At 45.6% G+C, this 25972-nt stretch overlaps 1 protein-coding gene across 3 annotated transcripts in view; it reads right to left on the bottom strand.

The window, feature by feature from the left end:
- The window catches only part of PRDM16 (PR/SET domain 16), a 410575-nt gene that overhangs the window by 160093 nt on the left and 224510 nt on the right, over positions 1-25972 (bottom strand). For all 3 annotated transcript variants that reach the window (XM_056865303.1, XM_056865304.1, XM_056865305.1), the window contains exon 3: positions 20215-20265. In XM_056865303.1, coding sequence (XP_056721281.1) covers positions 20215-20265 — 51 coding nt within the window. The remainder of the gene's footprint in view (positions 1-20214; positions 20266-25972) is intronic.

Genomic DNA, 25972 nt, shown 5'->3' with positions numbered 1-25972 from the left:
CACACACACCGCTGCTAAAATGTTCCCTGAGGTGGGGAATGCTATTAGGCAATTGGGTAAAGCAACTGGTTATTTTCCTTATTGACTTCACTTGGGTGACTCTAGAGGCTTGCAGATTGCAAAGGCGGTTGTTTAACTTTTTAATTTTTAATTTGCATTTTCAGACTGTTTTCTCGTTGGAAACACAAAACAGACATCCAAAACGGCTACCACCGCCTAATATCCAATACAAAAACACAGTACAAAATGTACTTAGGAAGGCATTCTCAAGCAAGGCCTGGGCCCAAGCCGACAGAAGAGAATCTGGCTGCTGATCCTAGGGTTGCCAGCCTCTAGGAGGAGCCTGGAGATAACCTGGAATTACAACTGATCTCCAGACTACAGAGATCAGATCCTCTGGAGAAAATGGTTGCTTTGGAGGGTGGATGGCATTATACACCATTGAGGTCCCTCCCCAAACCTTGTCCTCCCCTGGCTCTACTCCACATTTTCAGGAATTTCCCAACCCAGAGTTGGCAACCCTAGGGTCAACCTTAGGGTTGCCTGGTCCCTCTTCCCCACCGGTGGGAGGTTTTTGGGGTGGAGCCCGAGGAGGGCGGGGTTTGGGGAGGAGGGGGACTTCAATGCCATAGAGTCCAATGGCCACAGTGGCCATTTTCTCCAGGGGAACTGATCTCTATCAGCTGGAGATCAGTTGTAATAGCAGGAGATCTCCAGCTAGTACCTGGAGGTTCAATACAAATTACAATAGGCTCAATATTAGGCAAACAGTATCAAGTGTATTCAAAGTTCAAAGCAACAATACACAAACAAGGACTGTACACATAAACAATGGTTCTGAACAACAAACGTGTACTATATACAGTATTTACAACAAATAGTCACCACCAGATTCATTCATCAAGCTATTCAGCTTACTGATACTAATAATGTCCGTAGACTCAAAGTAAAGCACCCGGCTTCATCTGTTTCTTGAACTTCCCTTAAGACAGTAATGCCAAATGTCCGGTGGGGACCACAATTGAATCCAAACTGTTCAGAACTGGATCAGAGAGAGGACTGCAAATCCATGGTATTCATTGCGTTTCACCTAAGGCTTCATCAGCCTCAATAAGTTTCTCAGGTCGCCTAGTTCACATCAGTCAGTTTTCAAAACATGCTCAGAGGAGCTAAGTTAGTTTTCCAAGGCTTATCACCAGAATGCCCATTTATGAATTTCCAGAGTCATCTGAGTGTTTGAAACAAGATGACAGACTAGATGGGTCCTTTGGTCTGATCCCCAAAGCTGCTGTTATGTTCTCATTGAGGATTAGATGAACTTGTAGTTCGCATGCATATTAGCAGCAATTTACCATGATGGCTAAGAAGGAAACTTCTATGTTCAGAGGCAATATATCTGATTCAAGTGTGGAATTCGCTGGCAGAGGATGTAGTGATGGCCACAAGAATAGGCCGCTTAAAAGGGGATTAGACAGATTCATGGAGGAGACGTCTATCAGTGGCCGTGGTGACTAAAGGAAGCCTCCACTTTCAGAGGCAGTAAACCTCTGAATACCAGTGCCAGGCGGCAACACCAGGGGAAGGTCTTGGACTTTATGCTCTGTTGTTGGCCCTCCAGACTAACCATCTGGCCACTGTATGAGACATGATGCTGGGGTAGATGGACCTTTGAAAGGAAAATTTCCATAGACTATAATGGACCCATTTCCCCCCGGTAAACCTGGAAATAAAGTCGAATACCATATTTACTGGTATGGGTGTTCGGCTTATTTCGGGGCCCAATAAACCCGAACCCGAAATTTACCGAATATCTATCTATCTATCTATCTATCTATCTATCTATCTATCTATCTATCTATCTATCTATCTATCTATCTATCTATCTATCTATTGCACGACCCTAGTCAGCTGCCTTTGGAGAGGAAGACCCAACAAGAGATGGATTGACTCAATAAAGGAAGGCACAGCCCTCAGTTTGCAAGATCTGAGCAAGGATGTCAAAGACAGGACATTTTGGAGGACTTTGATTCATAGGGTCGCCATGAGTCTATGAAGCAACTTGACGGCACTTAACTCTCACACAGTCGGCTTCCTGGAGGCGCCTGGCTGGCCACTGTGTGAACAGACTGCTTAACCTGATAGACCTCGGTCTGATCCAGCATGGCCTTCCTTATGTTCTTAATTCTTAACTTCACACATCCATCGTTATAGGATACCCTCCACTGGGCATTTGCTAAATCCAAGCGATATTTACCTCACACCGCTTTGGTTCAAGGCCTCCACTTGACCTCGCATTGAATGCATTTTCATTTTTCACTTTGGAAAAAAAAGAAGTACTGGAATAGAATAACTAACAAGTGGAAGATAGCAACTTTACTGGGGGAACTGATTATGACTTTTTTAAAAAATCCCTGATCAAATACACCAGGGCAGGGTTGTCGGTGGAATATCCTTCCTTGTCAAAAGGACTGAAGCTATTTGTCCTTGCACCTGACATTTCTCAGTTTCTATGTAACAACACAATGGGTGGAAACATCTTTTAACTGCCAGACGGAACTGTGCCGATAAGCCGGCCAATTAATAATACTGATTTGAAAAGCCCGAGAATAGGTGAGAAAGCAAAGTCCTTTGGTAAGTCATATTTGCACAGCATTAAGAGTCCCTTTCTACCTGATCTGGTAAACAGAGCGTTTGTGGAAAGCCTGTGCAATTGGGAAAGGGAAAAAAAAGTTTGAGGCACTACTGTGATATGTTGGGCTGATAGTTCTTGCCACTCCTAGCTGCTCAGTTCCACTTATCATGCCTTTTGTACATACATACCTTTCAGAAAGACAGCTCAGTGTTCATGCATTCCTCCTATTTTGCTGGGCCCAGAATCTAGGGTTGCCAACCTGCAGGTGGGGCCTGGAGATCTCCCGGAATTACAGCTGGTTTCCAGACTACAGAGATTAGTTCCCCTAGAGCAGAGTTTCCCAAACTTTTTGAGTCATGGAGCTCGTTTCAGGAGAGATATTCGTCACGGAGCACTAATTTTCACCTATCACCTATATACTCAACTGAATGACACGTGAAGTGATGGTATCGTTTTGCTCTGGTTAGACCTCACCTAGAGTATTGTGTTCAGTTTTGGGCACCACGATTTAAGAAAGATGTAGACAAGCTGGAAGGTGTCCAGAGGAGGGCAACAAAGATGGTGAGGGGTCTGGAGACCATGTCCTATGAGGAAAGGTTGAAGGAGCTGGGTATGTTTCGCCTGAAAAGGAGAAGACTGAGAGGGGATATGATAACCATCTTCAAGTACGTGAAGGGCTGTCATATAGAGGATGGTGCCGAGTTGTTTTCTGTTGCCCCAGAAGGTTGAACCAGAACCAAGGGGTTGAAAATAAATCAAAAGAGTTTCCATCTAGACATTAGGAAGAATTTTCTAACAGTTAGAGCGGTTCAAAATATTGTCGAAGGCTTTCACAGTCAGAGTTCATTGGTTCTTGTGGGTTATCCGGGCTGTGTAACCGTGGTCTTGGTATTTTCTTTCCTGACGTTTCGCCAGCAGCTGTGGCAGGCATCTTCAGAAGAGTAACACTGAAGGACAGTTAGAGCGGTTCCTCAGTGGAACAGGCTTCCTCAGGAGGTGGTAAGCTCTCCTCCCCCGGAGGTTTTTAAGCAGAGGCTAGATGGCCATATGTCAGCAATGCTGATTCTATGACCTTAGGCAGATGATGAGAGGGAGGGCATCTTGGCCATCTTCTGGGCATGGATTAGGGGTCACTGGAGGTGTGTGGGGGAGGTAGTTGTGAATTTCCTGCATTGTGCAAAGGGTTGGAGTAGATGACCCTGGTGGTCCCTTCCAACTCTATGATTCTACAGTAGTATTTTTCTTTCCGATCTCTTCACGGACCACTAGAAGACGTTTTGTGGAGCGCCAAGTGCTACTTGGAGCACAGTTTGGGAACCTGTGCCCTAAAGAAAATGGATGCTTTGGAGAGTGGACTATGTGGCATTGCACCCCACTGAGGTCCATCTGGAGCTCAGCCTAGGATTGCAGTCAATTCAGCACCCCTTTCCATTGTTTCGTTTGATGACATTAAAAAATGAAAAGAAACATAAACATTCAAAAAACAAATGCTTGTGGACTTGGCTGTAGCTCAGGAACAGCCCAGGCATAATTCCAGCATTGAATAATACATCTTGCTCCTATGACCTAATTCATCAACACTCTGTCCTAGGTGGGGAAAATAATATCTTGTTAACTGGTTAAGAAACAAACAAACAAACAAACAAAAAGGCTAAATAAAGATTCAGATTTCTATTTTCTGAAAACCTTAGGCTCTTTAAGCATCTGTTAAGGCCTGTATAAACAGAAGCAGCCTGGCTCCTATGTCCTCAGATTCCAATTGGGTGTGACTCTGCCCTGACCTTTCCCATCCACCTGAAAGTCACCCATAAAGTCGGGGTCATTAACCAGCCCTCACCTGAGCACTGAGGTTAGCCCTCTTTGATCTGATGAGCCTTTTGGACCACCGTAGAATTATAGGGTTGCCAGCCTTCAGGTACTAGCTGGAGATCTCCTGCTATTACAACTGATCTCCAGACGACAGAGATCAGTTCACCTGGAGAAAATGGCTGCTTTGGCAATTGGACTCTATGGCATTGAAGTCCCTCCCCTCCCCAAACCCTGCCCGCCTCAGGCTCCACACCAAAAATCTCCCGCCGGTGGCGAAGAGGAACCTGGCAACCCTATAGATTTACCTCTGAAATCCGAAGAGTGTTCTTCACATGTGTGTAGTGTTGCCAGCTCCGGGTTGGGAAATACCTGGGGATTTTGGGTGTGGAGCCTGAGGAGGGCAGGGTTTGGAGAGGGGAGGGACTTCAATGCCATGGAACCTGATGGCCAAAGGGGCCCTTTTCTCCAGGTGAACTGATCTCTATCATCTGGAGATCAGTTGTAATAGTGGGAGATCTCCAGCCACTACCTGGAGGTTGGCAACCCTATACACATAGTAAGAGGAAGTTGTATGATTGCTCTGTCAAGCTCGGTATTATCTATTTTTATGGGCAGAAGATTAGACGCTAGGGATTGACTCTTGGATCTCCTACTAGAAAGCATTTCCCCTTAGTAGGGCTGGATGATTCCATTAACTCAATATCAAGCTTTCATGATGATAAGCATGGCGGTTCATGTACCCATCTTGCTTAGCCAGTTCAAGTATAAAGTATACACTAAAACTGGCTTCTTCCAAATTTTACTCCAGCCAAGAAAGTAACTGTGTGTTATACAGTCTAATTTCAGTACTTCTAAACAAGGATTTGCATTTTGGTACAGTACATTGTCTTCAGACACAACTCACAACAATTGAAAATAAGGATGCACGCATGTTCCCCATTTTGCTTCTGTTCATATTTGTTGATGTTTTTTGTCCAATTTTGGTTCTTTGCTTTTTACTGTTGGTTTTGATCATTCGTTTGTACTGTGTAACACAAGCAGGATGGTTTTTATGCAGTATTTAGGTCACTTATGCTACAATTTATTGATGCACAAATAACGGTGAAAAATGAGTACATTGCAGGGAGCAGGGCAGGGAGCAGAAACGGGGAAAATGGTGTGGGATGAAAGAACCAGAATTTCATGGAATGGGGGAGAAGTGAAATCGAAAACGGGGACTTTTCGGGTCAAAATGGCTGGGATGAGACATTCAAAATCATCCTTGATCCAAAAACACCCCAAGGAAAGAAGAGAAGAAGCCGGACTATGCGGGGTGGGTGGGTGGGTGAGACAACAACTTTGCTTGACAGGCTAAAACATGGTAAATTTTCAGTGTGGGCAAACCTTTCTAATTAGCCAATTTTCTGAGAAGTCACCTAGGTCACCAGCAAGTGACCTCCCCACCCTCTTGAAAGCTGGAGGGCAGAAAAGACCCCTGTTCCTAATCATGGGGGGGAGGTTTTGTTTCTTAGCCTGCACTGCCCCTATGATGAAGGAAGGCACGATCACCTCAGAGATATGAGATCTATTATCGATTTATGGCACCTGAATCAAATTCCAAAAGCTTGCCCAAGTGTTGCCATAGAGTTTCTGGCGATTCGTAGAGCGACCCAGCATCACTTTCAGGTTTTCCCCAGAAGTGATGTAATCATGCCCATGATGCTGCCATTTGTTCCCCTTCTTTTTTTACCAATGGGAGCTTGGGGTGGGGAATTCCCAGGGGGATGGCACCCCCAGTCTATAGAAAGACAGTGTGGGGTAATTGTTAGAAAGTCTCAGTCTAGGATGGTGGAGAGTTGCGTTTAAACTGCTTGTCCTGAAGCTCCCTTGTCAACCTCACAGGGTTGTTGTGAGAGTCAGAGAGGAGAAGCATGCATGCCACCTAGGGCTGCCAGGTCCCTCTTTGCCACAGGCGGGAGGGTTTAGGGACGGAGCCTGAGGAGGGCAGGGTTTGGGGAGGGACTTCAAAGCCATAGAGTCCAATTGCCAAAGCAGCCATTTTCTCCAGGGGAACTGATCTCTATCGGCTGGCGATCAGTTGTAATAGCAGATCTCCAGCTAATACATGGAGGTTGTGCAACCGAAACAAGAACTAGTGCCTCAAATGTGACTACTGGAAATCTCAAGCACTTATGGCAAAACAGACAAAAATATGTTAATAAGTCAATCACTCTATTGTATATACGAAACGCAAAATGCAAAACAGTGCTATACACAAATCAATTTCAAAGGAGAAAATGTATTTTCTCCTTTGAAATTGATTTGTGTATAGCACTGTTTTGCATTTTCAGTTTCGTATATACAATATAGTGATTGACTTATCAGCATATTTTTGTCTGTTTTGCCATAAGTGCTTGAGATTTCCAATACGTGGAGGTTGGCAACCCTAATGCTACCATAGGTTCTTGGAAGAAGGGTAGGATGGAAGTTAAGAGGTGTTTTTGTGTTGTAGGATGGTGACGTTGGTTTCTTCTGATCCTGCTTAACTTTTGCTACTGTCTAATCGAATTCTTCCCAAACCTTTTGCTTTCATTCCAACATAGAGAGACAATCAAAAGTTATCTTTTAAATTCTCTCTCTCTCTCTCTCTCTCTCTCTCTCTCTCTCTCTCTCTCTCTCTCTCTCTCTCTCTCTCTCTCTCTCTCTCTCTCTCTCTCTCAAGCTTGCTTCTCTGTCCATTGCCTACGTTAGCAATACTGTTTTGAAATCCCCGGGGCGATCGTTCCCAAATTTGCGGTGTTTTGTCTGCTGCTGGGACTGGTGATTTAAGGTTTGTCAGAGAATGTCAGAAAGGCCAGGAGGCCGAGGGCTTCCTGATGACGGAGGATTTTCTTTCACATGACCTTCCTGAAGTTGATTTCCAGCCCCAGACAGCGCTGCCTTCAGCTTTGACAGGGGCCGGCTGGCAACAGACTCCTGCCGCTCTCTGGGGCATTCCGGCATTCTTAAATGAACTGGGGGGGGGGGGACTGCAACATCTTTTCATTATCCAGAATATTATTTCACAAGTAATCGTCCTGAAAGTGGGATAAGCGAGATACGTCCATATAAATGCCAGCCGTTTCACACCTCGTTTCCTTGCCTGGCTCACACAAACGATCAGTCGAGTACCCAAGGTTGGGTGGGATGGGGAAAATATATATAAATAATAAAAATATAATTTATTAGAAGCGCTATATAAGAATTAAAATTATTTTAAAACTGTTAAAATAGTGCAATGGCATTTCTTAAGGTTGATGTCTGGCACCACAAGCCAAACGCGTTTCGGCCTATATGGCCTTTTTCAGTGGTCTATTTAAATCATATATAAAACATGCACACACATTACAAATATATTTACATATACAAGCAATATACAACAAACCAGGTGTGATAGGTTGTATATATTACCAATTACAACACCATCTGGTAGGATGGTCTTAGGTTTTAATGCTGGGCTGTATATATCTCTTTCATAAGTTGTGTGCAAGTATCAACCTATTTAAACAATGTGAAGCTGATGACTCTGACCCCGCAAACGATCAACCACTCATCTCTGTTTCCACTACGATTTTTAAGAGTGCTGTTCGTTTTTTGAGTTAGGGTCTCTCTCGATAAAATTAGCTGGCGAACTTGAGCGGGTCTTCATTGGTGGGGGGTAGGGTTGCCTTGTCCCTCTTCACCACCGGTGGGAGGTTTTTGGGGCGGAGCCTAAGGAGGGCAGTGTTTGCAGAGAGGAGGGACTTCAATGCCATACAGTCCAATTGCCAAGGCAGCCATTTTCCCCAGGTGAACCGATCTCTATCGACTGGCAATAAATGAATGTGAAGAGACTTAATTAGCATCATTAGACTCTGAATCCTTCTGCCAATCTTGACGATTGAGTGAAAACTCGGCAAGACTGTCCAAGGAGGTGTGGAAGAGGTGTGGCAAGACCAAAGGTGTAATTTTTTAAAACAAAAAAGGCTACCTTTATAATTATGGGAGTGCTCTATCCTTATTCATTTGTTAGCATTCAAGCTGAGATAGAAGTGGGACCAACTGGTCACTAATCACCTGCATCATTATAATATTAGCAATATTGAAAACTCCAAATGGTTACAAAGGAATCCAAACCACAAACGTCAGCTGCTTGATTTGGTAGGGCTTCTTGGACGGGATGAGTCACTGCAAATGGCAGCACAGAGGTTGGTCAAACAAAGTTCACTGATGTTGAATACCAAAGGTGTAGGGTTGCCAGGTCCCTCTTTGCCACCAGTGGGAGGTTTTTGGGGTGGAGCCTGAGGAGGGTGGGGTTTGGGGAGGGACTTCAGTGCCATAGAGTCCACCTTCCAAAACGGCCATTTTCTCCAGGTGAATTGATCTCTATTGGCTGGAGATCAGTTGTAATAGCAAGAGATCTCTGAGTCCAGCCACTACCTGGAAGTTTAGGATAAGTGTTTATTTCATTAGAACTACCTGGAGGTTGGCAACCCTACAAAGGCAACCAAAGATCTTTTCCAGTTAGGAGCCATGGAACCTCTTGTCCTCATTCTTCAGAGCACGAATACTGTGGCCGTACGAAACCCATTTTTATTTATATACTTTCCTAATGGTATTTATCTGATTTTATGTGTCCTTTGTAAATATGAATCCTTGCTTATGATTGTTAATATTGTCTCTATGCCAATAAAGGTTTGGATGATGATGGATGATGAATACTGTGGTCTAGATAAACCTTTGCTGTCCAATTCATACATTTACTCACTTCAAGGAAACTCAAAGAAAAGAGTTAGTATGATTCACAGACCTGGAGCAAATTCATCACCCCTTCAATAAGGAGCTCTAGGGCAGGCATCAATGTCCAGAATGCTTGGGCACCAGGTGAGACTCTAGCCCACAGGTGGGGGCCCCTTGACAATCGTTGAAGCCCCCTCATCCTGCTGCTTCTCCAATATTTTGTTGCTGCCTGTTTATTTTAGTTGCCAACCTCCAGGTAAGACTCACACAAGGCTGAGTGCATGATGAAGCATATTCTGTTCAGTGACCAACACAGTAAGAAAAAGCAGTATATAGAACAGCAGAATCAATAGGATTGCCAACCTCCAGGTACTAGCTGGAGATCTCCTGCTATTACAACTGATCCCCAGCCGATCGAGATCAGTTCCCCTGGAGAAAATGGCCGCTTTGGCCATCGGACTCTATGGCATTGAAGTCCCTCCCCTCTCCAAACCCCGCCTTCCTCAGGCTCCACCCCTAAAACCTCCCGCTGGTTTCCAAGAGGGACCTGGCAATCCTAAGAATCAATAAATTCAGCACAACCAACTGCTAAGTGAAACACAACAGCAGATTCACTTAGCCACATTCATAAATATAAAACACTGTGTTTTCAAATGACTGCTGCAGTCTTAAATGCTAAACAAGGGGGGTTACCACACTTTGTATTCCCAGCAATGTATTAAGAGTTTGAAAATGTTGTAAAAAACATCGCTTTAAAAGGGTTTTTGGATACCACGGCTTATAAATGGTTGGAAGACGTCTTCACAGCTAAAGGGACCAAACTAAGTGTGAACAGTATTTTTTATAACGTTTTCAAACTCTTAATACATCGGTGGGAATACAAGTGCGGTAACCCTTAAGGTCACCCAATGACTTTCATGGCTGGATTCAAACCCAAATGCTCCTATGCAAAATCCACTTAGGCCTGCCCAGTCTTCTGAGAATTCGACCCTGAAACACAGAGATGGAGCCTGGGTGCTAAGAGTTTGTGCTGGAAGATTAGGGAACAGGGATGGTAGTAGGGTTGCCAGCTCTGGGTTGGGAATTACCTGGAGGTTTTTGGGGCGGAGCCTGAGGAGGGCAGGGTTTGGAGAGGGGAGGGACTTCAATGCCATAGAGTCCACCTTCCAAAATGGTCATTTTCTCCAGGGGAACTGATTTCTATTGGCTGGAGATCAGTTGTGACAGTGGGAGATCACCAGCCTCCACCTGGAGGTTGGCAACCCTAGATGGTAGTGCTTGCTTGGAGCAAAATATGACAACTAGATGGTCAGGAGAACAGCCCGGCTGAGCTGATGGTTCAGAGCTAGGGTTGCCAACTTCCAGGTGGTTATTCAAATTCTGACACAGATAATCTATATGCCTAGTATAGCTTAAACACAGACTGTATTGTACAAATTACAAAATACACTTAACATACACATAACATGCAAGCACCTACAAAACTGTTGCATAGAATATAATTCACCATACAGAAGTCTAAGCAATCGTTATTTTCCAAAAAAATTGATTGCAGGTAAATATTATTCAGAAAAAGCAGTCCTGTAGACCAATAATGGTTCTTTTTCTCTTTCAGATGTGGACGGCAAGTAAGTATTACTCTATCCTGAAGTAGGGAGGTCACAGAAGTAGAGGGGAAGACGATCATTTCAGTTCTTCATCAGTTCTACCTCACCACTCCTCGCATTCCATATGTCTTATTCCTTGCCATAAAGTCTGTACGTCTCAAGGTTCCTTCCCAGGATATCACCTGGAGAAAATTGCCACTTTGGAAGGTGGACCTCTATGGCTCATGTCCCTCCCCTCCTTAAACCTCACCCTCCCCAAGACTTAGGGTTGCCAAGTGCCCGGTGGTGGTGGGTAAAATCCTGCTGATCCACCGGGCTGCCCGTCGGCCAGCTGATGGACGGCGTGCACTGCGTGCACACACATACACGCGTCACTTACCTGAAAGTGACGCGGACGCTCTGGAAATCTCAGATAAAACTCGGGGTGCGCGCCCGCGTTGCACCAGGCGTGCACACGCATCACGCCCCGCAGCCACGGCCCCGGAAAGCTCCTGCCGGTGGAGCTACGGGGCCTGGCTAGCCTACCAAGACTCCGCCCCCCCCAATTCTCCAGGAATTCCTCACCCTGGAGTTGGTAGCCATACTAGCACAACGGCCACGTTGGCCCGTGAAACATTTGGCTTTTGCGACTTCTCCGGCGGCTGCTTTGGGCCAGGGCCTTTAGCGTTAGCATGCTTCATTTCAGCAAAATCAAGGATGCAAACTTCTCAGAGGTACTTAGTTTCCATGGGAACCCAAGCTGACCTCAACATTATTGTTCTCAAGAGGGAACTGACTTTACTATATGTTCATTCACTGAATTAATGGACTCCTGATTCTTTTATTAGCAGAGGCCTAACAATGAAAAGAGAGGGAGAAATGAGGGGTGGGGGGGGGCACAGAGAGACTCTCTCAGACAACTGTCCAGCCTTTTGTGGAACGGCTTATTGGAATGAAGTGAGCCTATTCAAGAAAAGATTATAAAAATCAACTCAAAGCGGCCTCTGTTTGTGGCAGCTAAACATACTTTTATTTCATAGAGGCAGAACCCATAAAACAAGCAAATTGAAGTGCTTAAGGAAAGGGAAACTTCGCCGCTGAGAAGACCATGTGGAAACTGGATTTTAGATATAAGGGCGAGATACTGTTGTTCACACGAATGTGATTTTTATCCAGTATTGTTGAGGTCGGTCTTTATGGAAGTGACTTTAAAGGACAACCAGATCCTTGTTGCCTATGTTCTTTTCTTTTTTTTATTAACAAAAGGCAAGGCGTTTAAGATGCTGGGGGAAATAATGAAAGCAATATAAACAGGAGGCCATGATTCGGCAAACCTGCTTCCCCTTGCGCAAGGGGGCTTGCGTGCACACAGCTGGCAAATTTGTTTTGCGGCTCTTTTGGCACTGTGTTGATTGATTGTTTGCCTCTGTAGACTGCATTTCAATACCTAAGTGGCCTGCATTTTTTTTTTAAAAAAAGGTAAGATAGTACAAACGGAAGAGGGGGGTGTCCTCAGCTAAACAGAGATCCAAGCATTACAGAGTAGGGTTGCCAGGTCCACCTTCACAACCAGCGGGACATTTTTGGGGCAGAGCCTGAGGAGGCCGTGGTTTGGGGAGGGATTTCAATGCCATAGAGTTCAATTGCCAAAGTGGCCATTTTCTCCAGATGCACTGATCTCTTTCGGCTGGAGATCAGTTGTAATAGCAGGAGATCTCCAGCTAGTACCTGGAGGTTGGCAACCCTATTACAGAGGGTTGCTAATCTGTTCCCTCCCATCTCCCATGTTTCCTGTCTATAGCAGTGAGAAGATTAAGGGAAGGAGTTTATGAAGGGAGGAATTTAAGCTCCCATATTGGGTTGCCAGCTCTAGGTTGGGAAATACCTGGAGATTTTGGGGCAGAGCCTGAGGAGGGCATGTTTGGGGAGGGGAGGGACTTCAATGCCATAGAGTCCAATTGCCAAAGCAGCCATTTTCTCCAGGTGAACTGATCTCTATCAGCTGAAGATCAGTTGTAATAGCAGGAGATCTCCAGCTAGTACCTTAGGGTTGCCAGATCCCTCTTCGCCACTAACGGGAGGGTTTTGCGGCTCTTTTGGCACCATGGAGGTTGGCAACCCAGTTGTAATAGCAGAGATCTCCAGCTAGTACCTGGAGGTTAGTACCTGGAGGTTGGCAACCCTAATGGGAGACCTCCAAGGAATAGCAGGGTTGCTATGCAGAGAATAGACTGGCAAACCACCTCTGTTAGCCTCTTGCCTTGAAAACCCCATAAATGGTCACCGTAAGTCAGCTGTGACTTGACAGCACTTTAAACGCACACATACACACATAGACAAAGCACATCCACCTACATCTTATCAACTTACCTTCTAGATACTCTGGGGAGAGAACTAGAATTCAGGAATTCTCATGAATATGAATTCAACAAGGTATTGCTGAAAGGCTAAAGTATGAAAGGAATTTGCCAAGAACTGATACAGGAGGACAGAGGAAGTTGGAATATATGCCTTCATACCTATCGGATTTTCTTTTCCACAAATGTTGAATAAATGGTTCCCTGTTGCGAGGCCAACAGCAGAGCTTCGGCAAACCGAGAAGAGCTCAAGTTAAAATCTTCAGACCAATGTCGTCTGTGTGTGTTTAGAACTGTTATTATAAACCCTTGCAAAGGCCGGGGGCTTCATGGCCCGGGTAGTAATTGCTCCACAAAAGACAGTTAACAGTTCTCTTGCTCCCCCCTCTAACTACCTTCCTGACTGCTTATTGAAGTCTGATTTCCCACTCCTCTGGGTCATCATTCATCAGCCCGGCTGATCCCACTGGGGGAGACCCAGCGGACCTTTCCTTCTCCCTTGTAACCGGGGGCCATTTTTGATGGCCCTGTCCTCTCGGAGGAACGTCTCCGCTCCCTCCCAATGGGGGGAGCTGTGTTTATAATATCCAAATAATGATTTCACAAATTATCATAATTATCAATCAATCATCTTCTTTGAACAATGCCTGCCCCAAGTATCAGATGGCTCCAGTGACCTGTGGAGAATTTTTGTGTGTGTGCTGGCAACATAAACAGGGAGAGATTTATTAGTGGTGGTTGTGTTGCTGCTGAGGGTAACTTTTCTTCTTTTCAGCTACAAACCTTGGTGAGACTTGGAAAAAAATCAAGGGCAAGATATAGGCGAAGTACCCTAAGGTGCTTTTTTCCCTTCTGGAAAGTGTGACAAGTAACACAGCCGGCCGCTAATCAGAAGGGAACACAGCAACCGAAATGCACATGCTTTCTCACATTGCAGCTGCACATTGCTGGATATTGAGCTACGATTGTGCTTTTGCACTAACTGGCAACTATGGATGCCAACTTCCAGGACGGCCTGGAATTCTCTAGAATTATAACTGATCTCCATAGAATCATAGAGTTGGAAGGGACCACCAGGATCATCTACTCCAACCCCCTGCACAATGCAGGAAATTCACAACTACCTTCCTCCCACACCCTCAGTGACCCCTACTCCATGCTCAGAAGATGGCCAAGATGCTCTCCCTCTCATCATCTGCTTAAGATCATAGAATCAGCATTGCTGGCAGATGGCCATTTAGTCTCTGCTTAAAAACCTCCAGGGAAGGAGAGCTTACCACCCCCAGAGGAAGCCTGTTCCGCTGAGGAACCGCTCTTCCTAATGTCTAGACAGAAACTCATTTGATTTAATTTCAACCCATTGGTTCTGGTCCGACCTTCTGGGGCAACAGAAAACAACTCGGCACCCTGCTCTATGAGACAGCCCTTCAAGTACTTGAAGATGGTTATCATATCACCTCTCTGTCTTCTCCTCTTCAGGCTAAACATACCCAACTCCTTCAACCTTTCCTTATAGGACTTGGTCTCCAGACCCCTCACCATCTTTGTTGCCCTCCTCTGGACACGTTCCAGATGACAGAGATCAGTTCGCTTGGAGAAAATGGTGGATTTGGACGACAGACTGTATGGTATGCAACAGAGCAGGGGCCCCAACCTTCTTGAGCCTGTGGGCACATTTGGAATTCTGACACGGCATGGTGGGCACAGCCACAAATGCCACAAGAGGTGGAGCCCGCCACAACATGATCGCCACAGCCTAACTTCAGTAACACAGTGTAGATCCTTGTGCTGTGGTGGCAGCTGCTGCCAAAGCAACATTTTCAAAAAAATCTGCACAGCCTATCAAATCTCCAAGAGTTAATCAGAAGCCTTGCTGGGCAAAAGCCCTACATGGCCCCACCCACTTTCTAATAAACACTTGGCGGGCACCAGAAAAGATGCTGGCAGGTGCAATGGCACCCATGGGTGCCATGTTGGGGACCCCTGCCGTAGAGCCTATGAGGAACTATGGTACATCCCTAGGTACTGCCCCCAAATTTCCATGAACTTTCCCTAGCCAGGGCTGACAATCCTGCTTGCAACTGGATTTTACTGGGTGAGTGAGACAATCCAGCTTCCAACAATAATAATATAGCAATAATATTGTAATATCCACTGATGTGTGGATCTAGTCTGATTATACAGTATAAGCATGCTCCATTTCTTGGGAAAATCTCCAACATGCTCATAATATGGAAAAACATAGTCATTACTTATTTCAAGGAGGGAGGACTCGCTCTTAATATGTTCTTTGCATTTTGAATTTTATTCATTACTGTCTCAAAATTACTTTTAAATCCCTAACTCCAAATCAACCAAAGGATGCACCCACACATCAAGCATGAGCAACCTTTTTAATTTTTTTAAAAATGGATGATTCTCTGCTTTTTGCTGTCATTTTTTGGACTTGGTAAGGAGAATGAATGGACTTGGTAAGGAGAATGAATGGTTTCGATACAAAATGTGTATGGTACAACATACACTATATGTACAAGATACATGTCATACTAATTTACTGAGGCACAACATTTTCCCCCCAGAGAGCATCTGGATCAAGAAAACATGGCATGAAAATAAGGAATCTTGAGTTTGAATTGCACAAAGGAAAAATGGGATCAAAACAGAGATCTGGGGGTTAAACAACAGGGACGAGACATTCAGAATCATCCCTCGCACACACATGCACAAAAGATAAGGTTTATCATCTTTCTGATCGAGTCTCCCCCACCGTTTGTGACAACGGTATCTTTTTGCTCCCTGGCAGACTTCATTCTCGTTAATGGATAAATTCAGACTTGCCCGAAAGTCACAGAATAAATTTAAAGCCTTTTGCCAAACGTCTATCCTATTGGATTTTGATAAGATGGCTATTGAGCTTTAATAATGTCGCCTATCCATTTCAGCTGGCCCTTAACATGTCTCTTTATTTGTCCCCAAAGCCTCTTCAAGCTATGCCTTTTTATTACAAGTCTCTCCGCTTGCTCTCTGGGGAGACGGGGTCAACAAAGAGTGATAGATAGATAACTCTATAGATTATCTCCCACAGCTGTTTTCTCTCCAGTAGCCCCTTTGGCTATTCCCTCTAAGTAAACAGAGACTCAAGGGGGGGGGGGAGTGAACTGGAGAAAGATGCCCCCCCAAGGTCTCTCATCATTCTGCCTAGGACAACAAAAATTATAAAACACAAGCCATCCTAGACAGGGCCTGGCTGCATGCTTCTTCCTTCCCTTTCTACATCTAACCAAAGTGACTTTCAGAGAAAAAATATTAAATACATACAGCATTGACCCTCTAACCACGGAAGACTTGGGCCTGGGAAAATGGGATTCGGTTCCACTATCTCTCTTCCCAAGTTTTAGGGCTGCCAACCTCCAGATAGTAGCTGGAGATCTCATAGAATCATAGAGTTGGAAGGGACCACCAGGGTCATCTAGTCCAACCCCCTGCACAATGCAGGAAATTCACAACTACCTCCCCCACACACACCCAGTGACCCAGAAGATGGCCAAGATGCCCTCCCTCTCATGAACTGCCTAAGGTCATAGAATCAGCACTGCTGACAGATGGCCATCTAGCCTCTGCTTAAAAATCTCCAAGGAAGGAGAGCTTACCACCTCCCGAGGAAGCCTGTTCCACTGAGGAACTGCTCTAACTGTTAGAAAGTTCTTCCTGATGTCTAGAAAGAAACACTTTTGATTTAATTTCAACCCCTTGCTTCTGGGCGACTTTCTGGGGCAACAGAAAACAACTTGGTACCCTCCTCTATATGACAGCCCTTCAAGTACTTAAAGATGGTTATCATATCACATCTCCTGCTATTACAACTGATCACCAGCTGATAGAGATCAGTTCCCCTGGATAAAATGGTGGCTTTGGCAATTGGATTTATATGGCATTGAACTCCCTCCCCTCCCCAAACCCAGCCCTCCTCAGGCTCCACCCCAAAAACCTCCCACCGGTAGTGAAGAGGGACCTGGCAACACTACCAAGTTTATAATTGAAACAGAGATGATCATTAATTAAAGACAAATAGATTGCACAATACTTCTGGTTTGGCATCACAGTGGTGCACATACAGAAGGATAAGGTGAATTGCACAATCTTTAGGCGATGTGCAGCCTTCCTGCATGCTACAATATCCAAGTCGTGCTTTGAGAACATGCGCACATAGAAAATAAATGGCATATTAGTTTTAAAGAGCAGTCCTTTTATGATGTGACAAATCATGCACATTGCGAGCTCTGGTTCCATGCCCGATCCTGTCCTGAAGGCCAGTATGCCTAGGCTTGCCAACTCTGGGTTGGGAAATTCCTGAAGATTTTGGGGGTGGAGTCTAGGAAGGGTGGAATTGGGGAGGGGAGGGACCTCAGATGGATACGAGGCCACAGAATTCACCCTCCAAAGGAGCCCTTTCCTTCAGGGGAACTGATCCCTGTCATCCGGAGATCAGTTTTAATTCCAGGACATCTTTGGGCCCCACCTGGAGGTTGGGAACCCTAGCAGTCCCTTCAGTTGAGCAGCAAGCTCCTTCACAAATCATTAAGTTTAGACTTGAACTCTTCACTGATGGCCCCAACCTTTGCTGCCCTGGCTTTAAACTCTGACTGCCCCACTGGTCAATTTATTACCCCATAAACTCCTGGTAGTGCTTCTTCACAATGTGTTTAGGCTAGCGCTTGCGTCAAATATTATAATTGCCCTAGTTTATATTTGCAGTAGACAAAGAGGATTCTCTCACTCTTTTCAGGGAGGCAGGAAGAAATAGCAGCATCCAACTGTGAGACGTTTCCCGCAGACATTAGAAACCCCCTCCTCTTTGCCACAGTAAAACATTAAAACCCATTAAATGGCCGTGCTCGCTTTTAAGGAATTCTTCTTTGCTCTCAGCCAATGGGATGGGACTCCCTTGAAATAAAATATTACGGAGTGCAAAATAATAAAAGGGAAAGGGAAAAAAGGCACAGTCAAGAGGGTGCTGAGCCACATGGCCCAGACAAACTTCCATCTTTGTGGTAAACAAGGTTATGATAATAAGGACTAGCGTTCTGTCACCACATCAATTGGGAGATAATAGGAACCCAATGTAGTCCAGACAAATGGCTGATGACTTATGGAAATCAACAGGGTAAAAAGTTCAACCGCCCTGCAAGGTCACTGGATGGTCAACAGAGGGCACATCATGTGGGAACGACCCTTCCCTCCCCAAGTTTAGCTTCCAAGCGGTGAGCCGGCCACATCTAGAGTTTCACCATGCTTGGCAGAAATCCATTGGGGTGTTTCGTTTTAACTTTTAGAGCTCAGGAGAGTATCATAGCAAGACTTTTTTTTAAAAGACAAGTTACAGTAGGTTTCTAGCTTCAACTGTAACACTTTCCCAACAAAATCTCACCGCGCTTGTCCTCCAAGACCGTAAATTTCCATAAGAAAACAAAACCCAAGATGAAATTGCACCAACATGGTATCAGGCAAACGCACATGGTAATTGTCTGGACGGGGCAGTAATGAAGCGTGGCTGTCTCAAGGGTTACCTTTAGCTCGTTTTAGTTACCCAAAAAAACCAACAGAGATTTTTATAGGTGAAGAGTGGATTCGGTGGAACAACTGCAACACAATTCCTAAGCTGGCTACTGGAACAGGTAACAAGTTGGAGAGATTTCGTGAACTCCTAAGAGGATTCCAGTAAACCTCTGCTGAATAACAAGGACCATGTGTTGAAGAGCCAGTTAAGATTCTGGCAAGGGTCCACCTATGCAACCAGAAAATATGTCAAGCTCTGCAAAAGGTTTGTCGGAATCCACCAGGCTCCACCCATGACTCAACAGAATCCATCAAGCTAATCTAATGACTCCGCAGAAACCACCAGGTTCCACCTGCATCTCACTACATGGTACTAAGCCAAACCATGGACTCATCGAAACTCATTTTAACCCAATTCATGCTCTGCCCCTGACTTACCATGGTCTGCCATGGGTCTACCCCTGCCTTAACTGCACCTTCCATGGTACAATCCCCTCCCTGGTCTTGTCCAAGTAGTCAGCATTTTTTTTAAAAACCAAAAACCACAAGCCCTTGAGTAAATACGAGCTCTTTTCCTTATCCCATTGGCACTCCGTTTTGAAAGGATTCACAGCATAGCCTCCCATTGAAACACAGAGACCCTTTTCATCCCAAGCAATTGGGTCATGTGACTGCTATATACCCCAGCCATGACATTAGTCATGAGTGACATTTGGGACTTATGCTATTGGCCCAGGTGTCCTTTGTCCTAGCCCACTGCAATGGAGCTGCCCCCACCAAACTCACCAACAAGGACCATGCAGATGGCTCCTGCTGTTTGGGAGAAGGAAGAGGGGAAGGTTTCTCAGGTGACAATCTAGGTTGTGGGCCAAGTGCCCTATGGATCTCCAGCCTGATTGCCTGACAATATGGTCAGTCATTGCTATACTGTGGATTGGACAACTAAATTCTGGCATGTGAGGAGGAGTATTCCTCCTCCAAATACCAACCAAATCTCCATCCTGCACAAACTTCACCAACCTTTTTTGCAGATACCCACTCTCAGTAACGAAGCATCCTAATGCTGTGCATATTTACTTAGAAGTAAGTCCCCACTGGGTTCAACAAGGATCACTTCCAAGTAAGAGTATACAGGATTTCAGCACTATCCTCTTTAGTCCAGAATGGGAAGGGTTGCATGCTCAGTTCTGAGATCCGATTTATTCACCTCCACCAACAGCCACAGACAGAAACTTTTTTTACTGCAACAGAAGAAAATACACTTTCTGACAAAGTCTAACACGCCAGCTTGATCAAAAACTCCCATCCTCCGCACCTCATGGAAATCTTTTCTCAGTTTGCCGAGTCTGTAAACCATATAGAATACACACCAACCGAATCATGGCACAACGAAAAGGATAGATATACCACAAGATCAACATCTTCAGGTCAGTATTCGACAGACACCTTTTGATGGCAAGAAGGCGATCCGGCTGCTTCCATAGCCAACCAGCTGTGAAAGACAGCTTCAAAAGGACTGATTTTCTTTCTGGCCTACCTTTTTAATGCAGCCATCTTGCAAAGCTGTCTCCGGATCCGTAAGCATTTGCTGGAAGCAAGAGAGAAAGAAGAAATAAGTCAGTGTGCAGCTCTGGAGGGTAATGAGATACTGTAAATACTCAGGGCTGATGCCTGCGATTGTAATGATGGACAGAAGAAGAAGAAGAAGAAGAGGAGGAGGAGGAGGAAGAAGAAGAAGAGGAGGAGGAGGAGGAGGAGAGGAAGAAGAAGAAGAGGAGGAGGAGGACTGTGACTAGCCCAAAGTTACCCAGCAGGGTTCATGTGGAGGAGCGGGGAATCAAACCCGGTTCTCTAGATTAGAGTCTGCTGCTCAGAGAAATACTTGCCTCATCGGCACTCACCAAGAATGGGAGATTGCCCCAGAGGCCTGTGGGAAATCATGGGAAGATCTCTGGGTCAACCTTCCATTTCCACGTTGGAGAACCACTGGAAAAAAATGCAGTGGTGATTCTATTTGCGTCTCTTTAGAACTGTTGGCATTGACCATGGGTGCATGTATTAGGGATCAAATAGAATAGGAGATGGGGTAACAGTAACAGTAGCAGTATACCTATAGGGGGCAGGAAAGGCTATACTGGCCACACTCCTCAAAAAACCTGGGGCCAGCCCAGTTTAGATAATTTGATATGGAAAGAAACATCACACCTATCCCACACACATAGGGTTGCCAGGTCCTTCTTCGCCATCGGTGGGTGGTTTTTGTGGTGGAGCCTGAGGATGGCGGGGTTTGGAGAAGGGAGGGGAGGGACTTCAATGCCATAGAGCCCACCTTCCAAAGTGGCCATTTTCTCCAGGGGAAATAGGGTTGCCAGGTCCCTCTTCGCCACCGGCAGAAGGTGTCTGGGGTGGAGCCTGAGGAGGGTGGGCTTTGGGGAGGGGAGAGACATCAATGCAATAGAGTCCAATTGCCAAAGCGGCCATTTTCTCCAGGTGAACGGATCTCTATCGGCTGGAGATCAGTTGTAATAGTAGGAGATCTTCAGCTAGTACCTGGAGGTTGGCGACCCTACACACACACCTGCCACACACACCCCTACCAGAGGTATTCATAGAGCCACCTAGCAACTTTCATAATGGCTCAGGATCTTCATGCTTTCAGACCTAAACATAGTCCCTGTATTCCCTTCTGTTCCTTTCCTAATAACCTTAAATAGTATTTTTTTTTCTCACACATTTGCACAGCTGCTTTCTGGGAACTCTTTGCAATGTCTCCAAGATGCTCCTCTTGAGTTGTAGCAACTACTTTGGAACTCAGCTCCGACAATTTCCCCCCCAGCACGGAGCTCCATGCAACAGAAGCCCAACACGTTCTGCCCAATAAATGCACCAGTCGAGGGGTCTGGCTCCGTTTGTGTGTTTGCATGACCCGGCCTGGCAAAGGTTGCCCAATTTCCTAAGTTCAAATATGTTGGCAGGCTTCTTCCCAAGCTCAGCTGTGACAACAAAGTGTCAGATTTTAAATACGAAGGATTTCTAAACCCCTCCGATGTTTTATGTTTCTTTTAATAGACACTGAAAATTGTGGTTTTGGAAAGCCGCGAAAAGCAAACAGGAGCGAAAGGTGAGCGCCGGAGGAACAAAGCAAAGTTCTGTCGGGAGAAATCAGCACTCTGCACCCCACGCTAAATAGTTTCGCATGCGCCGCTGCAAGCAGATGGGACCGGGTCGATGAAGCAGAACTAAGCTCGGGCGAAAGGGAAGGGGTGCCCGACTGGGCCAGGCCAAAGGCCCACGCTCCGCTGGCTGGCCAACTCTGGATATGCACAAACGTAAAGATGGTGTGAAATTTCCCAAGTCGAGGGTTTTTTTTAGAAGAATGCAGCCAGCTCAGAGAACGCGCATTAGGATGCAAAAGCAGCGGTTCTCTCGTCAGGGTTTCTCGCCTGTTGAGAGACCAAGGGAAGAGACTGCAATTTAAACAAGGATCTTTTTTCTCCGCAGTGGTTTAGCTCTGAAGCTGGCAATGAAGAAAATTGCCCTCCTTTTCCCCTGTCACTTTGAAGAAGAAGAAGAATTGGTTCTTATATGATGACTTATATGACGACTTGCTTTACCACTTAAGGCAGAATCAAACTGACTTACAATCACCTTCCCTTCCCCTCCCCACAACAGACACCCTGTGAGGTGGGTGTAAGGTTGCCTACTTCCAGGTAGTGGCAGAAGATCTCTTGCTATTACAACTGATCTCCAGCCGATAGAGATCAGTTCACCTGGAGAAAATGGCCACTTTGGCAATTGGATTCTATGGCATTGAAGTCCCTCCCCTCCCCAAACTCCGCCCTCTTCAGGCTCCACCCCAAAAATCTCCCGCCGGTGGCAAAGAGGAACCTAGCAACCCTAGGTAGGTGGGGCTGAGAGCTCTAAGAGAGATGTGACTAGCCCGAGGTCATCCAGCTGGCTTCATGTGGAAGAGTAGGGAAACTAACCCGGTTCACCAGATTAGCGTCCGCTGCTCATGTGGAGGAGTGGAGAATCAAACCCGCTTCACCAGATCAGAGTCCCCCGCTCCAAACCACTACACTTTGACCAGGATGACTTTAGGCCAGTCACTCTCCGTCAGCCTGATCTACCTCACAGGGTTATTGTGTGGGTACAGTGGAGAAGGGGAGAGTCACATCGGCCACTCTAAGCTCCTTGGAGGGAGGGCACAATTCAAATGTAACTGGAAAAAGCAACAGAAAGAAAGGAGTGGAGAGCTTCCCTTTGGGAGCAGCGCTTGGGGAGGGGCGGTAGCTCAGTGGTAGAGCATTGCTTGGCATGCAGAAGGTTCCAGGTTTGATCCTCAGCATCTCCAGTTAAAGGGACCAGGCAAGTAGGTGATGTGGAAGACCTCTGCCCGAGACCCTGGAGAGACGCTGCCGGTCAGAGTAGACAATACTGACTTCAATGAGCCAAGGGTCTGATTCAGTATAAGGCAGCTTCATGTGTTCAGGTGTGTACATGGCATTCTGAATCTGACAAACCTCACCATGGACTTGAAAATTCCCTGTTTTTGGATGAAAGAAAATGGAAATTCCTAAAAATCTGGAGAAATATCTTTTTTAAAAAAATTAAAGCCATCACTCATTGTCCTCCTTACTGCAATTAGCGTGGTTTAGTGGTTAAGAGCGGTGGTTTGGAGCAGTGGACTCTGATCTCGAGAACCGGGTTTGATTCCCCACTCCTCCTCCAGTGGAGCAGCGGAGGCTAATCTAGTTAACTGATTTGTTTCCCCACTCCTACACACAAAGCCAGCTGGGTGACCTTGGGCAAGTTACAGTTCTATTAAGAGCTCTCTCAGCCCCACCTACCTCACAGGGTGTCTGTTGTAGGGAGGGGGAGGGAAGTTGACTGAAAGCCGGTTTGAATCTCCCTTAAGTGGTAGAGAAAGTCGGCATATAAAAACCAACTTTTCTTCTTCTTAAAAAATAAAAAAGCCATCACCCACTGTCTCTGTGCTGACAGCTAAAAGCAGAGCAGCATGTCATACACCACTGTAGATGGGCAGTTTTACATTACCAGACGCTCTCAGGTTGGGGAAGGGGAGGGGCAGCCCCGCTCTTGCGGTCTGTTCCCTGCAGCAGAGAAGGAGAGAGGTCCCACTCTGAGTGCTTTGGGATTTGCACATCTCCGCACCACTTCCGATAACTAAACATGTCAGGCAACGCCATGCGAATCGTTTTGAACAACAGTTTACAAGCTGGCATGCTCTGTCTGCATCGAGCCCTAATTTGATTACATTCCCGGGACAGGTCAGAATAAGCTTATGTAAATAGTAATATTATCCATTCTCCCTGTGCGTTCAGACAAAACCACCACTTAGATATACATATGCACACATTAAGCCATTAAATGGCATGTATTTTGGACGGGCCTTCGGCTGGGGAGGGCGGGATATAAATGGAATAAAATAAATAAATAAAATAAATGTATCAATTACATCCTAATTGCATTTATTGAAGAAGAAGAAGAAGATGATGAAGAAAAAGAATTGGTTCTTATATGCCGACTTTCTCTACCACTTAAGGAAGAATCAAACTGGCTTACAAGCTCCTTCCCTTCCCCTCCCCACAACAGACACCCTGTGAGGTGGGTGGGGATGAGAGAGCTGTGACTAGCCCAAGGTCACCCAACTGGCTTCATGTGGAGGAGTGGGGAAACTAGCCTGGTTCACCAGATCAGAGTCCCCCGCTCCAAACCACTGCTCTTAATTACTACACCATGCTGGTATGCATGCCTAGATGTGTGTGCGTGTGTGGGAAAGAGATAAATACACAAGAGCAATTAGAAAGCTGTGGATTTGAACAGCACATTTCCCACAAAATAATAGCACAATCCTAAAGCGTGTTACACCCTTCTAACCCCACTAAGGTCAATGGGCTCATAAGGGTATAACTCTCCTGAGGACTGCACTGTAAGTGGCCTTAGGGAATTCATTCTCACTCTTCTCCACTTTACAGATGAAAATAGGGACATGTTCGTAAAAAAAACAAAAAAACACCCCAAACTCTCAAACCAAGGAAATCTGCCTAATGTCCTCCCACACACATACACCAGCTGTATGTTGGATTCATTTACAACAGCTTGGCCAGTGTGATTAAAACACACAAAGTTTTTTTTCTTGTTTTAATACATAATAGGAAAATGTAATTGACCTACAATATATTAACAATAATGCAAAATTTAACTCAGAAGCTGCCAAGTGCCAAATGGGTTCATGTGCTTGCATTTACATGTGCATGCACAACAGATGAGATGCCTCCATTTCACACTTGGAAATTTAACTTCCAGGGACTTGTGGGAAGGATGCTGAAACCTGAATAGTGACAATGTCAGGAAGTCATGATCAAAACATTTTAAGAAGACGTTCCCCATCCAAGTACCAACCAGGGCCAACCCTGCTTAGCTTCCCAGGTCTGACCAGATCAAGCTAGCCTTCACCATCCAGGTCAGGTCAGAACCTAAGGAGCTGTTATCTTTAGGCAGCAAGCCTGGGTTGTCCCTAAAAATGGTGAGGTTTAAATACATAAGGTTATTTATGACATTTCTATCCCACCTTTCTTCCATCAAAGAATTCTAGGCAGTGTACATAGGATGCAGAATACGAAGAACAAGAACAAGAAGAAGAACAAGGTAATTGTGAGTTTCCTGCATTGTGCAGGGGGTTGGACAAGATGACCCTGGTGGTCCCTTCCAACTATGATTCTAAGAACAAGAACAAGAGTTGGTTTTTATATGCCGATTTTCTCTACCTTTTAAGGAGAATCAAACTGGCTTACAATTACCTTCCCTTCCTCTCCCCACAACCGACACCTTATGAGGTACCGTAGGTGGGGCTGAGAGAGTTCAGCAAGAACTGTGACTGGCCCAAGGTCACCCAGCTGGCTTCATGTGGAGGAGTGGGGGAACCAACTCAGTTCGCCAGATTAGCGTCCGCCGCTCCTAACCACTACACCACGCTGGCCCTCCTGTCCTGGCATTGACCAGACACCTGCCTGCTTTGCCATACGGTATGCCATGTGAGGGTGCCATATCATATGCTCTGTAGCCCAGCTCTGTTTTTGATACCTCCAGGGAGCTCAAGATCACATGTACACACAGTGTTTTCCCCCCATTCCCACCTCCTTAGGGTCAAAGATAGTGACTGGCCTAAGGTCACCCCGGGTCTCCCTGGAATAAGCCCAACACTGTGCACTGCACCACACTAGTTCCCGCAGGCCTGACTAAGGTCTATAACGATGACTGTTGATGATGAA

This window comes from Euleptes europaea, chromosome 19, assembly GCF_029931775.1.
Source record: "Euleptes europaea isolate rEulEur1 chromosome 19, rEulEur1.hap1, whole genome shotgun sequence".
In the NCBI taxonomy this organism is placed as follows: domain Eukaryota; kingdom Metazoa; phylum Chordata; class Lepidosauria; order Squamata; family Sphaerodactylidae; genus Euleptes; species Euleptes europaea.
This window is presented reverse-complemented; position numbering and strand designations above follow the sequence as displayed.